General features: G+C 46.0%; 1 protein-coding gene across 1 annotated transcript; it reads left to right on the forward strand.

The window, feature by feature from the left end:
* The first annotated feature begins 12,067 nt into the window (after positions 1 to 12,067).
* Positions 12,068 to 16,367, forward strand: LOC124007438 (small nuclear ribonucleoprotein Sm D3-like). The gene is made up of 4 exons (XM_046317997.1): positions 12,068 to 12,196; positions 15,524 to 15,662; positions 15,802 to 15,994; positions 16,138 to 16,367. The coding sequence occupies exons 2-4, from the start codon at positions 15,537 to 15,539 to the stop codon at positions 16,203 to 16,205; spliced, it is 387 nt and encodes a 128-aa protein (XP_046173953.1). The 5' UTR covers positions 12,068 to 12,196; positions 15,524 to 15,536; the 3' UTR covers positions 16,206 to 16,367.
* Positions 16,368 to 16,606: the final 239 nt, after the last annotated feature.

The raw sequence follows: 16,606 nt of genomic DNA on the forward strand, positions 1-16,606 counted from the left end.
TGGGGACAGCTGGTAGAACTCTTTTAGGTTCCAGGTAGAACTCTTTTGGGTTCCATGTAGAGGGTTATCCTGTGGGGACAGCTGGTAGAACTCTTTTAGGTTCCAGGTAGAACTCTTTTGGGTTCCATGTAGAGGGTTATCCTGTGGGGACAGCTGGTAGAACTCTTTTAGGTTCCATGTAGAGGGTTATCCTGTGGGGACAGCTGGTAGAACTCTTTTAGGTTCCATGGAGGGTTATCCTGACAGCTGGTAGAACTCTTTTAGGTTCCATGTAGAGGGTTATCCTGTGGGGACAGCTGGTAGAACTCTTTTAGGTTCCATGTAGAGGGTTATCCTGTGGGGACAGCTGGTAGAACTCTTTTGGGTTCCATGTAGAGGGTTATCCTGTGGGGACAGCTGGTAGAACTCTTTTGGGTTCCATGTAGAGGGTTATCCTGTGGGGACAGCTGGTAGAACTCTTTTAGGTTCCATGTAGAGGGTTATCCTGTGGGGACAGCTGGTAGAACTCTTTTGGGTTCCATGTAGAGGGTTATCCTGTGGGGACAGCTGGTAGAACTCTTTTTGATTCCAGGTAGAACTCTTTTGGGTTCCATGTAGAGGGTTATCCTGTGGGGACAGCTGGTAGAACTCTTTTTTCCATGTAGTTATCCTGTGGGGACAGCTGGTAGAACTCTTTTGGGTTCCATGTAGAGGGTTATCCTGTGGGGACAGCTGGTAGAACTCTTTTAGGTTCCATGTAGAGGGTTATCCTGTGGGGACAGCTGGTAGAACTCTTTTAGGTTCCAGGTAGAACTCTTTTGGGTTCCATGTAGAGGGTTATCCTGTGGGGACAGCTGGTAGAACTCTTTTAGGTTCCAGGTAGAACCCTTTTTGATTCCAGGTAGAACTCTTTTGGGTTCCATGTAGAGGGTTATCCTGTGGGGACAGCTGGTAGAACTCTTTTAGGTTCCATGTAGAGGGTTATCCTGTGGGGACAGCTGGTAGAACTCTTTTAGGTTCCAGGTAGAACTCTTTTGGGTTCCATGTAGAGGGTTATCCTGTGGGGACAGCTGGTAGAACTCTTTTAGGTTCCATGTAGAACTCTTTTGGGTTCCATGTAGAGGGTTATCCTGTGGGGACAGCTGGTAGAACTCTTTTGGGTTCCATGTAGAGGGTTATCCTGTGGGGACAGCTGGTAGAACTCTTTTGGGTTCCATGTAGAGGGTTATCCTGTGGGGACAGCTGGTAGAACTCTTTTGGGTTCCATGTAGTTCCTGTGGGGACAGCTGGTAGAACTCTTTTGGGTTCCATGTAGAGGGTTATCCTGTGGGGACAGCTGGTAGAACTCTTTTGGGTTCCATGTAGAGGGTTATCCTGTGGGGACAGCTGGTAGAACTCTTTTGGGTTCCATGTAGAGGGTTATCCTGTGGGGACAGCTGGTAGAACTCTTTTGGGTTCCATGTAGAGGGTTATCCTGTGGGGACAGCTGGTAGAACTCTTTTGGGTTCCATGTAGAGGGTTATCCTGTGGGGACAGCTGGTAGAACTCTTTTGGGTTCCATGTAGAGGGTTATCCTGTGGGGACAGCTGGTAGAACTCTTTTGGGTTCCATGTAGAGGGTTATCCTGTGGGGACAGCTGGTAGAACTCTTTTGGGTTCCATGTAGAGGGTTATCCTGTGGGGACAGCTGGTAGAACTCTTTTGGGTTCCATGTAGAGGGTTATCCTGTGGGGACAGCTGGTAGAACTCTTTTGGGTTCCATGTAGAGGGTTATCCTGTGGGGACAGCTGGTAGAACTCTTTTGGGTTCCATGTAGAGGGTTATCCTGTGGGGACAGCTGGTAGAACTCTTTTGGGTTCCATGTAGAGGGTTATCCTGTGGGGACAGCTGGTAGAACTCTTTTGGGTTCCATGTAGAGGGTTATCCTGTGGGGACAGCTGGTAGAACTCTTTTGGGTTCCATGTAGAGGGTTATCCTGTGGGGACAGCTGGTAGAACTCTTTTGGGTTCCATGTAGAGGGTTCTCCTGTGGGGACAGCTGGTAGAACTCTTTTGGGTTCCATGTAGAGGGTTCTCCTGTGGGGACAGCTGGTAGAACTCTTTTGGGTTCCATGTAGAGGGTTCTCCTGTGGGGACAGCTGGTAGAACTCTTTTGGGTTCCATGTAGAGGGTTATCCTGTGGGGACAGCTGGTAGAACTCTTTTGGGTTCCATGTAGAGGGTTCCTGTGGGGACAGCTGGTAGAACTCTTTTGGGTTCCATGTAGAGGGTTATCCTGTGGGGACAGCTGGTAGAACTCTTTTGGGTTCCATGTAGAGGGTTATCCTGTGGGGACAGCTGGTAGAACTCTTTTGGGTTCCATGTAGAGGGTTATCCTGTGGGGACAGCTGGTAGAACTCTTTTAGGTTCCAGGTAGAACTCTTTTGGGTTCCATGTAGAGGGTTATCCTGTGGGGACAGCTGGTAGAACTCTTTTAGGTTCCATGTAGAGGGTTATCCTGTGGGGACAGCTGGTAGAACTCTTTTAGGTTCCAGGTAGAACTCTTTTAGGTTCCATGTAGAGGGTTATCCTGTGGGGACAGCTGGTAGAACTCTTTTAGGTTCCATGTAGAGGGTTATCCTGTGGGGACAGCTGGTAGAACTCTTTTGGGTTCCATGTAGAGGGTTATCCTGTGGGGACAGCTGGTAGAACTCTTTTGGGTTCCATGTAGAGGGTTATCCTGTGGGGACAGCTGGTAGAACTCTTTTGGGTTCCATGTAGAGGGTTCTCCTGTGGGGACAGCTGGTAGAACTCTTTTTTGGGTTCCATGTAGAGGGTTATCCTGTGGGGACAGCTGGTAGAACTCTTTTGGGTTCCATGTAGAGGGTTATCCTGTGGGGACAGCTGGTAGAACTCTTTTGGGTTCCATGTAGAGGGTTCTCCTGTGGGGACAGCTGGTAGAACTCTTTTGGGTTCCATGTAGAGGGTTATCCTGTGGGGACAGCTGGTAGAACTCTTTTGGGTTCCATGTAGAGGGTTATCCTGTGGGGACAGCTGGTAGAACTCTTTTGGGTTCCATGTAGAGGGTTATCCTGTGGGGACAGCTGGTAGAACTCTTTTGGGTTCCATGTAGAGGGTTATCCTGTGGGGACAGCTGGTAGAACTCTTTTGGGTTCCATGTAGAGGGTTATCCTGTGGGGACAGCTGGTAGAACTCTTTTGGGTTCCATGTAGAGGGTTATCCTGTGGGGACAGCTGGTAGAACTCTTTTGGGTTCCATGTAGAGGGTTCTCCTGTGGGGACAGCTGGTAGAACTCTTTTGGGTTCCATGTAGAGGGTTCTCCTGTGGGGACAGCTGGTAGAACTCTTTTGGGTTCCATGTAGAGGGTTATCCTGTGGGGACAGCTGGTAGAACTCTTTTGGGTTCCATGTAGAGGGTTATCCTGTGGGGACAGCTGGTAGAACTCTTTTGGGTTCCATGTAGAGGGTTATCCTGTGGGGACAGCTGGTAGAACTCTTTTAGGTTCCAGGTAGAACTCTTTTGGGTTCCATGTAGAGGGTTATCCTGTGGGGACAGCTGGTAGAACTCTTTTGGGTTCCATGTAGAGGGTTATCCTGTGGGGACAGCTGGTAGAACTCTTTTTCCAGGTAGAACTCTTTTAGGTTCCATGTAGAGGGTTATCCTGTGGGGACAGCTGGTAGAACTCTTTTAGGTTCCATGTAGAGGGTTATCCTGTGGGGACAGCTGGTAGAACTCTTTTGGGTTCCATGTAGAGGGTTATCCTGTGGGGACAGCTGGTAGAACTCTTTTGGGTTCCATGTAGAGGGTTATCCTGTGGGGACAGCTGGTAGAACTCTTTTGGGTTCCATGTAGAGGGTTATCCTGTGGGGACAGCTGGTAGAACTCTTTTGGGTTCCATGTAGAGGGTTATCCTGTGGGGACAGCTGGTAGAACTCTTTTGGGTTCCATGTAGAGGGTTATCCTGTGGGGACAGCTGGTAGAACTCTTTGGGTTCCATGTAGAGGGTTATCCTGTGGGGACAGCTGGTAGAACTCTTTTGGGTTCCATGTAGAGGGTTATCCTGTGGGGACAGCTGGTAGAACTCTTTTGGGTTCCATGTAGAGGGTTATCCTGTGGGGACAGCTGGTAGAACTCTTTTGGGTTCCATGTAGAGGGTTATCCTGTGGGGACAGCTGGTAGAACTCTTTTGGGTTCCATGTAGAGGGTTATCCTGTGGGGACAGCTGGTAGAACTCTTTTAGGTTCCAGGTAGAACTCTTTTGGGTTCCATGTAGAGGGTTATCCTGTGGGGACAGCTGGTAGAACTCTTTTGGGTTCCATGTAGAGGGTTATCCTGTGGGGACAGCTGGTAGAACTCTTTTGGGTTCCATGTAGAGGGTTATCCTGTGGGGACAGCTGGTAGAACTCTTTTGGGTTCCATGTAGAGGGTTATCCTGTGGGGACAGCTGGTAGAACTCTTTGGGTTCCATGTAGAGGGTTATCCTGTGGGGACAGCTGGTAGAACTCTTTTGGGTTCCATGTAGAGGGTTATCCTGTGGGGACAGCTGGTAGAACTCTTTGTGGGTTCCATGTAGAACTCTTTTGGGTTCAGCTGGTAGAACTCTTTTGGGTTCCATGTAGAGGGTTCTCCTGTGGGGACAGCTGGTAGAACTCTTTTGGGTTCCATGTAGAGGGTTATCCTGTGGGGACAGCTGGTAGAACTCTTTTGGGTTCCATGTAGAGGGTTATCCTGTGGGGACAGCTGGTAGAACTCTTTTGGGTTCCATGTAGAGGGTTATCCTGTGGGGACAGCTGGTAGAACTCTTTTGGGTTCCATGTAGAGGGTTCTCCTGTGGGGACAGCTGGTAGAACTCTTTTGGGTTCCATGTAGAGGGTTATCCTGTGGGGACAGCTGGTAGAACTTTTGGGTTCCATGTAGAGGGTTATCCTGTGGGGACAGCTGGTAGAACTCTTTTGGGTTCCATGTAGAGGGTTCTCCTGTGGGGACAGCTGGTAGAACTCTTTTGGGTTCCATGTAGAGGGTTCTCCTGTGGGGACAGCTGGTAGAACTCTTTTGGGTTCTAGATGGCACATTTTTTTCCAAGATTGTAGAAATCTAGTAGTTTCTATAGAAAGCTATGACACTGCATCTGATTGGACAGTAAATCGCAGCATCCTACGATTGCACGCTCACCACTGAAGTGAAAACAAATTACATTACTCCCAAGGGGAAAATGTATTGTTCCATGTAGCCTCCATATATAGCCTCTGTAACAATGAGTCTTGCTTATCTTACAGCCAAATATACGCTGTGTATATCTACTGAACGTATGAGGATGTCAAATTGATAACCTGGTCAAAAGCACCAGTCACCCGATACAAATCTATTGAGTAACAAGATAATTGTAATCATTTTACTTCAGAGCCAGAATCACCTACAAGCATTGCCAACAAGGCAAAACACACAGGATTTTATCTCACTGTTCAAATAAACACACACACGCACACACACACACACGCACACACACACACACACACACACACACACACACACACACACACACACACACACACACACACACACACACACACACACACACACACACACACACACACACACACACACACACACACACACACACACACACACACACACACACACACACACACACACACACACACACACACACACACACACGCACATACACACACACACGCACACACACACACACACACACACACATACACACACACACACACACACACGCTCACCAACTGGTGTGACTGTGTTTACTGAGTACTTGCTGACGCCAGTCACTGATGCAATGGAAATAAAATAAAGGTGCATTTGATGTCTTTTATTGTGCCATTATACCTTCCTTTCCCTCATTAAAAAGCTCCTCCACTGTGTGAAAGACCTACATTAAGCAGTGTTTGCTCCCCAGCGCAATCGTGTGATGTGGAGGAAGAGTTCTCTCCATAAGTGCTCTCAGCTTAGTTTAAAAAAAAAAAGCATTTATTGAGCATCTATCATAACATTATGCAGTGAATTAAAATGTAAAGGGTACATTAGCAAATGGCTCTTAAAAAGGCTTTGTGGTGTGTTACTATGATAAACACGAGATAAAGGAAATATGAAAATGAGCTCTATAACTTACAGGGATTTCGGTAACCATCATAAAATCCCTAGTGAATCACTGTGGTATGTCTTTTTCCTTCTGAATGACATAATCAACCATAGCTTGGTAAAAGAACGAAACGTTTCAGGTGGCGGCTTGTCCTTCAAGAAAACAATGGCTCATTCAAGTGGGTTACGTTGACAGCGAGTCATGTCGTAAATGTAACACACAGACAGCCTGGCAATAGTATACAACATTTGTCTGATGGGTGCATTCATAGATTATACACACAATTAGCCTACCTGATCATCACTAAGGTTATTGGTTTGTAAACATGCCATTACAAACCCTTACATGTGTCTCTGTAGCGTTCTCGCCACACATACGGTCACATACTGCAAATAGGAAAGAGGGGACACTTACCTGATGGGGGTCACCTTGGGGTCATGATAGGGGCTGCACCAAATGATTGATGCAGTATAATAATTGATTATGCTTATGCTGTATTAATAGAAGGGGAAGGGCTATAAGACCCTTCACCACTACATGTATAGGGTCCTGGACCACAGATTAGCATCATATGCATTATAAAGTTTAATACTGTTCAACAGTTCTTTTCTTGTCTCTGCCTCTTATAGAAACAGTCTGAGCAGATGTGTGAGTTATTGCAGTCAAAACTGGGTGTCTGTGAGAAAGCGCCCCAAGGCTAAAAGAGACACATAGACACAGACCCCTGCAGGGGAGTAAATAGATAAGAGACAAGTCAGACATACCACTGTAGGCCACACGTGAATGGAAATTACTGCTGAGCCCTTACAAAACACTGGAGTATTGTTTTCTCCTGCAAGTTTGTATATCTGTATATGCAGGGGCTTGGTCTCATGAGTAGAATGTGTTGAGGTAGGCAGTTACATCTCTAGGGGTTGACTGAAAGTATATTAAAGCAACGTAAAGCAACTTTGACAAAAAAATATTTGGATTTGATTTGATTTTGGAGAAAAAATATACATAAAGAATAAATAAATAAATAAGTAAGCAACTTTGACCTGTTTTATTTTGCAGAAATGACTCTGAAACACACGTGCTGTGTTTCCGTTGTCAACTTCTGTCTGCAATTGCACCAATAAAGGTTTGATTGATTTACTTAAAGAAGATATTGCCTGACTGCTGATTTCACCAATAAGCCAATGATTGACAGGAACAAGGAACCTACCCCGATATACCCTCAGATTCACGTCTCTAGGTTATTGGCACAAACTAAATAAGTGTGCGTTTAAGGTAACAGATGGATGGAGAGATGTGTAGATCAAGGTCTCTGGCAGGTTTATTTGAAGCTTGAATTGGGTTTTGGTCTGAAGCTTATAGAGCAGGGCCGGTCCCATGCATGGGTTTTGGTCTGAAGCTTATAGAGCAGGGCCGGTCCCAGGCATGGGTTTTGGTCTGAAGCTTATAGAGCAGGGCCGGTCCCAGGCATGGGTTTTGGTCTGAAGCTTATAGAGCAGGGCCGGTCCCATGCATGGGTTTTGGTCTGAAGCTTATAGAGCAGGGCCGGTCCCAGGCATGGGTTTTGGTCTGAAGCTTATAGAGCAGGGCCGGTCCCAGGCATGGGTTTTGGTCTGAAGCTTATAGAGCAGGGCCGGTCCCAGGCATGGGTTTTGGTCTGAAGCTTATAGAGCAGGGCCGGTCCCAGGCATGGGTTTTGGTCTGAAGCTTATAGAGCAGGGCCGGTCCCAGGCATGGGTTTTGGTCTGAAGCTTATAGAGCAGGGCCGGTCCCAGGCATGGGTTTTGGTCTGAAGCTTATAGAGCAGGGCCGGTCCCAGGCATGGGTTTTGGTCTGAAGCTTATAGAGCAGGGCCGGTCCCAGGCATGGGTTTCGGTCTGAAGCTTATAGAGCAGGGCCGGTCCCAGGCATGGGTTTCGGTCTGAAGCTTATAGAGCAGGGCCGGTCCCAGGCATGGGTTTCGGTCTGAAGCTTATAGAGCAGGGCCGGTCCCAGGCATGGGTTTCGTTCTGAAGCTTATAGAGCAGGGCCGGTCCCATGCATGGGTTTCGGTCTGAAGCTTATAGAGCAGGGCCGGTCCCATGCATGGGTTTCGGTCTGAAGCTTATAGAGCAGGGCCGGTCCCATGCATGGGTTTCGGTCTGAAGCTTATAGAGCAGGGCCGGTCCCAGGCATGGGTTTTGGTCTGAAGCTTATAGAGCAGGGCCGGTCCCATGCATGGGTTTTGGTCTGAAGCTTATAGAGCAGGGCCGGTCCCAGGCATGGGTTTTGGTCTGAAGCTTATAGAGCAGGGCCGGTCCCAGGCATGGGTTTTGGTCTGAAGCTTATAGAGCAGGGCCGGTCCCAGGCATGGGTTTTGGTCTGAAGCTTATAGAGCAGGGCCGGTCCCAGGCATGGGTTTCGGTCTGAAGCTTATAGAGCAGGGCCGGTCCCAGGCATGGGTTTCGGTCTGAAGCTTATAGAGCAGGGCCGGTCCCAGGCATGGGTTTCGGTCTGAAGCTTATAGAGCAGGGCCGGTCCCAGGCATGGGTTTCGGTCTGAAGCTTATAGAGCAGGGCCGGTCCCAGGCATGGGTTTCGGTCTGAAGCTTATAGAGCAGGGCCGGTCCCAGGCATGGGTTTCGGTCTGAAGCTTATAGAGCAGGGCCGGTCCCAGGCATGGGTTTCGGTCTGAAGCTTATAGAGCAGGGCCGGTCCCAGGCATGGGTTTCGGTCTGAAGCTTATAGAGCAGGGCCGGTCCCATGCATGGGTTTCGGTCTGAAGCTTATAGAGCAGGGCCGGTCCCATGCATGGGTTTCGGTCTGAAGCTTATAGAGCAGGGCCGGTCCCATGCATGGGTTTCGGTCTGAAGCTTATAGAGCAGGGCCTGTCCCATGCATGGGTTTCGGTCTGAAGCTTATAGAGCAGGGCCGGTCCCATGCATGGGTTTCGGTCTGAAGCTTATAGAGCAGGGCCGGTCCCAGGCATGGGTTTTGGTCTGAAGCTTATAGAGCAGGGCCGGTCCCAGGCATGGGTTTTGGTCTGAAGCTTATAGAGCAGAGCCGGTCCCATGCAACATACAGCACCTTCGGAAAGTATTCAGACTTCTTGGCTTTTTCCACATTTAAATAGTACGTATTAAATAGTTGTTTTCCCCGTCATTAATCTACACACAATTCCCCATAACGACAAAGCAAAAACCCTTTGTTATGAGACTCGAAATTGAACTCAAAGCAAAAACTTTTTTAAAATAAAAAATAATAAAACATTCAGACCCTTTACTCAGTACTCTGTTGAAGCACCTTTGGCAGCGATTACAGCCTTCAAGTTTTCTTGGGTATGACGATACAAACTTGGCACATCTGTATTTTGGGAGTTTCTCCCATTCTTCTCTGCAGATCCTCTCAAGCTCTGTCAGGTTGGATGGGGAGCGTTGCTGCACGGCTATTTTCAGGTCTCTCCAGAGATGTTCGATCAGGTTCAAGTCCGGGCTCTGGCTGGGCCACTCAAGGACATTCAGAGACTTGTCCCGAAGCCACTCCTGCGTTGTCTTGGCTGTGTGCTTAGGGTCGTTGTCCTGTTGGAACCTTCGCCCCAGTCTGAGGTCACGGAGCAGGTTTTCATCAAAGATCTCTGTACTTTGCTCTGTTCATCTTTCCCTTTATCTTGACTGGTCTTCCAGTCCCTGCCGCTGACAAACACCCCACAGTATGTTGCTGCCACCACCCTGTTTCACCGTAAAGATGGTGCCAGGTTTCCTACAGACGTGACGCTTGGCATTCAGGCCAAAGAGTTCAATCTTCGTTTCATCAGACCAGAGAATCTTGTTTCAATTTCAATCAATTGAAAGTGCCACAGGTGGACACCAATCAAGTTGTAGAAACATCTCAAGGATGATCAAAGGAAACAGGCTGCACTGGAGCTCAATTTCAAGTCTCATAGCAAAGTGTCTGAATACTTATGTAAATAAGGTATTTCAGTTTTTTGTTTTTAATACATTTGCAAAAATTTCTAAAAACCTGTTTTTGCTTTGTGTGTAGATTGATGAGGAAATTGTTTTATTTAATCTATTTTAGAAAAAGGCTATAATGTAAGAAAATGTGGAAAAACTCAAGGTGTCTGAAAACTTTCCGAAGGTCAGTAAGCTGTCACTTTTTAAACATTTTTATTTAACCGTTATTTAACTAGGCAAGTCAGTTAAGAACTTGTTTTATTTACAATGACGGCCAACCAGGGAACAGTGGGTTATATTAATAAACTAGAAACTAGAAACTAGAAACTAGAAACCAATGTCTCTTTAAAAAAAGAAATCACCTAGAACAGCACCATCTAGTGGCCAGAACCTGGTTATATCAGGATGTAGGATGGGACATGAATCTAACAACTTCAATGACTAATTTCTCTGAGCAGTGAAAAAAAACCCCATCAAAACAATTCACTGATTAAACATTACATACAGTAGGATGAAGAAACAATACTCAGAGCCGCAGCGCCATACTACTTGTCAGACATAGAGAACTGAAACTAGTTCTGAAAGTAGCACTCACAAGCCAAAAGTGGTCTACGGAAACGTCTAACTACATCACATATGTGCAGATATATGCACCACATCATTGCTCTCTAGCTCTGTTCTGTCCAATGAGTCATTGGGCCCACCCGGCAACCTCATTGGATAACGCTGGGCAGGCCTCTTTCTAGCTGTCACTCAAATGCGAAGGGCTGAAGCTCATTGGCTAGAACTCGAATTGCTAGGGGGCTGGCCCATGTGTTGGGAAATGTAGTAAAATTGCACAGCACAGCTTCAAGAAAACAGTTGCTTTCAAACTAGGGATTTCGTGGTTAATTGAGGTAAAATTGTAATTCTGCTCATAGATTATGCATGTGTTGACACATCCAGCCCAAATACTTTCTTAGTTGCCAAATTAACGGAGCATGTCTTTAAGTATATAATAATAATATATGCCATTTAGCAGACGCTTTTATCCAAAGCGACTTACAGTCATGTGTGCATACATGCTACGTATGGGTGGTCCCGGGAATCGAACCCACTACCCTGGCGTTACAAGCGCCATGCTCTACCAACTGAGCTACAGAAGGATATTTGAGCAGTTACATTTACTTGTGATACTTATGTATCGCAATGTATATGTATATTTATATTTAAAAGCAAATAATTTTAGATTTTTACTCAAGTAGCATTTTACTGAGTGTCTTATAACGATTGGGTACTTTTTCCACCACTAGATTAATCAGTGCTGTAGTAGACCAATACTGGGAACAGGCAGGAGCATTGAGAGGCTTAGAATAAATGACAGTTGCCTGCATTACTTCATCCAGTGGCAGCCAGGGTCATGGCAATGTTTATCACACCAGCTGTGAAACTGACCAAACATGCACTGAGGCGCTTTGAAGGAAGCGCGAAACAAATGTTGTAGCTGTCATTGTCAATTAGACTGAGAAACAAGGGAAATGAGCAAAAGTGAAAGTCGAGGTAAGTATCAAAAGTAAAAGTATAAATAATTAAAAATGTCTTATATTAAATTAAGCAAACCAGACAGCCTGATTTTCTAGTTTTTTAATTTACTGATAGCAAGGTGCACGCTCCAACACTAAGATATTATTTACAAACAAAGCATGTGCTTAGTGAGTCCGCCAGATCAGAGGCAGCAGGGATGATTAGGGATGTTCTCTTGATAAGTGTGTGAGACTATTTTCCTGTCCTGCAAAGCATTCAAAATGTAAGATGTACTTTCAGGTGTCAGGAGAAATTATTTAGGAATGTAGGGCAGTAAAAGTAATCAAAATATAACAGTTAAGTAAAGTTCAGATACCCCCAAAAAACTGCTTAAGTAGTACTTTCAAGTTAATCTAAACACGTAAAAAAATGGTTTTGTTTTACAGTAGGGCCATCTGTATTGAAAGATGTGGGGTATGTCGAGAAAGACAACAAGTCCCATGAGGCATCACTTCATGTTTTAACCGGAAGCACTTTTTTTCTTCTTCCTTACTCAAGTTGCATTCTGGGTAGTCGGAAAACGCACAAGTATTCTCGCCGCTCGTTCATTCATTCATCGCACGTTGGGTAAACTTGAAATACAGAATACGGAACTCAAGAAAGAACAACTTCGTTCCCGTTGAAAGGTAAACCAAATACCAATGTTGAATGATTGCAGTAGTTAATGTAGGTAGTTAGTTACCTGTTGTGTTAGTTGCTAGATTACTTTTACTATCAGCGAGGCTGACACACCCACCCTTTCCAGCATGCTGGACCCACATATTAGTGTTTTTTTTTTTTAACTAGGCAAGTCAGTTAAAAAGAACACATTATTATTATTTGACAATGACCGCCTACCCCGGCTAAATACTCCACTAACTCGGACCAGGCTTGGCTAATTGTGCACCGCCACCTATGGACTCCCGATCACGGCCGGTTGTGATACAGCCCGGGATCGAACCAGGGACTGTAGTGATTATTCTAGCACTGAGACGCAGTGCCTTAGACAGCTGCGCCACTCGGGAGCCTACAAGTAACTACTTTTGACTGTTTTTAAAGTCCTATTTTTATTTACCTGGTTCTGAAATTAACTATCAACATTGTTACTGAAAATCCCTTCTATTTGTGTTAAAAGGTGTTACTTTGTTTACAATGTAGGCCAAAACATAAGGCCATGCTCAGATTCAGTGTTGTAATAATAATAATAATATATGCCATTTAGCAGACGCTTTTATCCAAAGCAACTTACAGTCATGTGTGCATACATTCTACGTATGGGTCCCTGGAATCGAACCCACTACCCTGGCGTTACAAGCGCCATGCTCTACCAACTGAGCTACATGTGCAGGTGTGATTTCAGGGTACAGTGAAAATTGTAGGCTTTGAGCTCCAACATGTAGGACTAAATAACTAGGCCTATGGGAAATTGAATACCATTGCCACAGTAATTGTAAGCCAGGCCAGGTGCCAATACAATTGCAAAGAACTGCAGAGTAGGTGAGGCAGGGCAAACCGAAGGACTCTGGCTCAGCACAACCAGGGGTAAGGCAGAGCAGTAGGTGAGACAGGGCAAACCGAAGGACTCTGGCTCAGCACAACCAGGGGTAAGGCAGAGCAGTAGGTGAGGCAGGGCAAACCGAAGGACTCTGGCTCAGCACAACCAGGGGTAAGGCAGAGCAGTAGGTGAGGCAGGGCAAACCGAAGGACTCTGGCTCAGCACAACCAGGGGTAAGGCAGAGCAGTAGGTGAGGCAGGGCAAACCGAAGGACTCTGGCTCAGCACAACCAGGGGTAAGGCAGAGCAGTAGGTGAGACGGGGCAAACCGAAGGACTCTGGCTCAGCACAACCAGGGGTAAGGCAGAGCAGTAGGTGAGACGGGGCAAACCGAAGGACTCTGGCTCAGCACAACCAGGGGTAAGGCAGAGCAGTGGGTGAGGCAGGGCAAACCGAAGGACTCTGGCTCAGCACAACCAGGGGTAGAGCAGATCAAGCACTTTATATACAGTTGAAGTCGGAAGTTTACGCACTTAGGTTGGAGTCATTAAAACTAGTTTTTCAACCAACTCCACAAATGTCTTGTTAACAAACTCTAGTTTTGTCAAGTCTGTTAGGACATCTACTTTGTTCATGACACAAGTCATTTTTCCAACAATAGTTTACAGACAGATTATTTCACTCATAATTCACTGTATCACAATTCCAGTGGGTCAGAGGTTTACATACACTAAGTTGACTGTGCCTTTAAACAACTTGGAAAATTCCAGAAAATTATATAATGGCTTTAGAAGCTTCTCAGAAAAAAAAACAATAGTACGCAAGTATAAACACCATGGGACCACGCAGCCGTCATACCACTCAGGAAGGAGACTCCTTCTGTCTCCTAGAGATGAATGTACTTTGGTGCGAGAAGTGCAAATCAATCCCAGAACAACAGCAAAGGACCGTGTGAAGATGCTGGAGGAAACAGGTACAAAAGTATCAATATCCACAGTAAAATTAGTCCTATAGCGACATCCTGCTCAGCATGGAAGACGCCCACTGCTCCAAAACCACCACTAAAAAAAGACTATGGTTTGCAACTGCACATGGGGTCAAAGATTGTACTTTTTGGAGAAATGTCCTCTGGTCTGATGAAACACAAATATAACTGTTTGGCCATAATGACCATCGTTATGTTTGGAGGAAAAAGGGGGAGGCTTGCATAGTGAAGAACACCATCCCAAACGTGAATCACGGGGGTGGCAGCATCATGTTGTGGGGGTGCTTTGCTGTAGGAGGGTCTGGTGCACTTCACAAAATAGATTATTTGTGGGCAGAACTGAAAAAGCGTGAGCGAGCAAGGAGGCCTACAAACCTGACTCAGTTACACCAGCTCTGTCAGGAGGCCTACAAACCTGACTCAGTTACACCAGCTCTGTCAGGAGGCCTACAAACCTGACTCAGTTACACCAGCTCTGTCAGGAGGCCTACAAACCTGACTCAGTTACACCAGCTCTGTCAGGAGGCCGACAAACCTGCCTCAGTTACACCAGTTCTGTCAGGAGGCCTACAAACCTGCCTCAGTTACACCAGTTCTGTCAGGAGGCCTACAAACCTGCCTCAGTTACGCCAGCTCTGTCAGGAGGCCTACAAACCTGCCTCAGTTACGCCAGCTCTGTCAGGAGGCCTACAAACCTGACTCAGTTACACCAGCTCTGTCAGGAGGCCTACAAACCTGACTCAGTTACACCAGTTCTGTCAGGAGGCCTACAAACCTGCCTCAGTTCCACCAGTTCTGTCAGGAGGCCTACAAACCTGCCTCAGTTACACCAGTTCTGTCAGGAGGCCTACAAACCTGCCTCAGTTCCACCAGTTCTGTCAGGAGGCCTACAAACCTGCCTCAGTTCCACCAGTTCTGTCAGGAGGCCGACAAACCTGCCTCAGTTACACCAGTTCTGTCAGGAGGCCTACAAACCTGCCTCAGTTACACCAGCTCTGTCAGGAGGCCGACAAACCTGCCTCAGTTACACCAGCTCTGTCAGGAGGAATGGGCCAAAATTCAGCCAACTTATTGTGGAAGGCCACCCAAAACGTTTGACCCAAGTTAAACAATTTAAAGGCAATGCTACCAAATACCAATTGAGTGTATGTGAACTTCTGACCCACTGGGAATGTGATGAAAGAAATAAAAGTTTAAATAAATAATTCTCTTTACAATTGTTCTGACATTTCACATTCTTAAAATAAAGTGGTGATCCTAACTGACTTAAAGACAGGGAATTTTTACTGTGATTAAATGTCAGGAATTGTGAAACTGAGTTTAAATGTTTTTGGCTAAGGTGTATGTAAACTTCTGACTTCAACTGTATTATATGTGTATGGTAGGCTAATCCTTTCCATTTTACTCAAACCAAATGCTTATACCTTTTGTATTGTGATGGGTGCCAATTGATTTCTGCAGACAATGAGTCTATACCTTGTCTCTGTTTCTACAGGACCCTTGCAAATATGTCCATTGGCGTGCCCATCAAAGTTCTGCATGAAGCAGAGGGCCACATTGTGACCTGTGAGACCAACACTGGTGAAGTGTACAGGGGCAAGCTCATTGAGGCTGAGGACAACATGAACTGCCAGGTAGGTCTTCTGATTGCCTTTAGCGTTCAGACAAATGGCCTTGTTTTAGGGGATATTTGTGAGCTCATCTGTATAGGAGGGTTGTGTTTGTCCCGTTTTTTTAGGAGTTGTGTTGTAAGTGTATATCGCTTCCTTTCAGATGTCCAATATCACTGTGACGCATCGGGATGGCCGTGTAGCCCAATTGGAGCAGGTCTATATTCGGGGCAGCAAGATTCGCTTCCTGATCCTACCGGACATGTTAAAAAACGCCCCTATGTTAAAGAGCATGAAAAATAAGAACCAGGGCTCTGGAGCAGGAAGGGGGAAGGCGGCCATTCTCAAAGCTCAGGGTGAGTGCTGCTGCTTCTACATGCACCTATGGCGAATGAGGCAATATGATAATTTGCGCTCAACTAAGGATAAAAAACATGTTTTAAATGCAACTAGCTGCTAACTTCTGTGCATCTTTGACTAATTGTATTTTTTTCTGCAGTGGCTGCAAGAGGACGGGGTCGTGGTGGAGGGATGGGAAGAGGAACCATTTTCCCGAAAAGGCGGTAGTGTCTGCGTTGGCTAGTTTAAAACGATTGCATTGTACAGTTTCTTTTTATCCACTTGCTCTAATTATTTTGCGAGCCTTTTGCATTTTTTTTCAAGACCTGCTTTTTGACATTGTACTTTTTTTTTTTTTTTTTAAATAAATTGTTCTCCTTTCAATTTGAATTGCCTTTGGTCTCAGTCTAATTCTTATCGTGTGCTTTGTAAACAGTGAAATGCTTATTTTACTGGCCCTTTCCAATAATGCTGAGCAATTGAATGAATAGAAAAATAATGACACGATAAATCCACAAGGAGTAACTTGACTATACATGGGGTACCAGTACTGAGTTGCTGTGCAGGGGTACAAGGTAATGAAGGTAGATATCTACATATAGGTAGGGATGAAGTAACTAGGCAACAGG

Source organism: Oncorhynchus gorbuscha, linkage group LG20 (assembly GCF_021184085.1).
Source record: "Oncorhynchus gorbuscha isolate QuinsamMale2020 ecotype Even-year linkage group LG20, OgorEven_v1.0, whole genome shotgun sequence".
NCBI classification, from domain to species: Eukaryota; Metazoa; Chordata; class Actinopteri; order Salmoniformes; family Salmonidae; genus Oncorhynchus; species Oncorhynchus gorbuscha.

Excerpts from the sequence above, each read along its gene's own strand:
- LOC124007438 (XM_046317997.1), top strand. The coding sequence starts at position 15,537 with ATGTCCATTGGCGTGCCCATCAAAGTTCTGCATGAAGCAGAGGGCCAC. Across the intron at positions 15,663-15,801 it reads AGGACAACATGAACTGCCAG|ATGTCCAATATCACTGTGAC; the intron begins GTAGGTCTTCTG and ends GCTTCCTTTCAG. Across the intron at positions 15,995-16,137 it reads GGCCATTCTCAAAGCTCAGG|TGGCTGCAAGAGGACGGGGT; the intron begins GTGAGTGCTGCT and ends TTTTTTCTGCAG.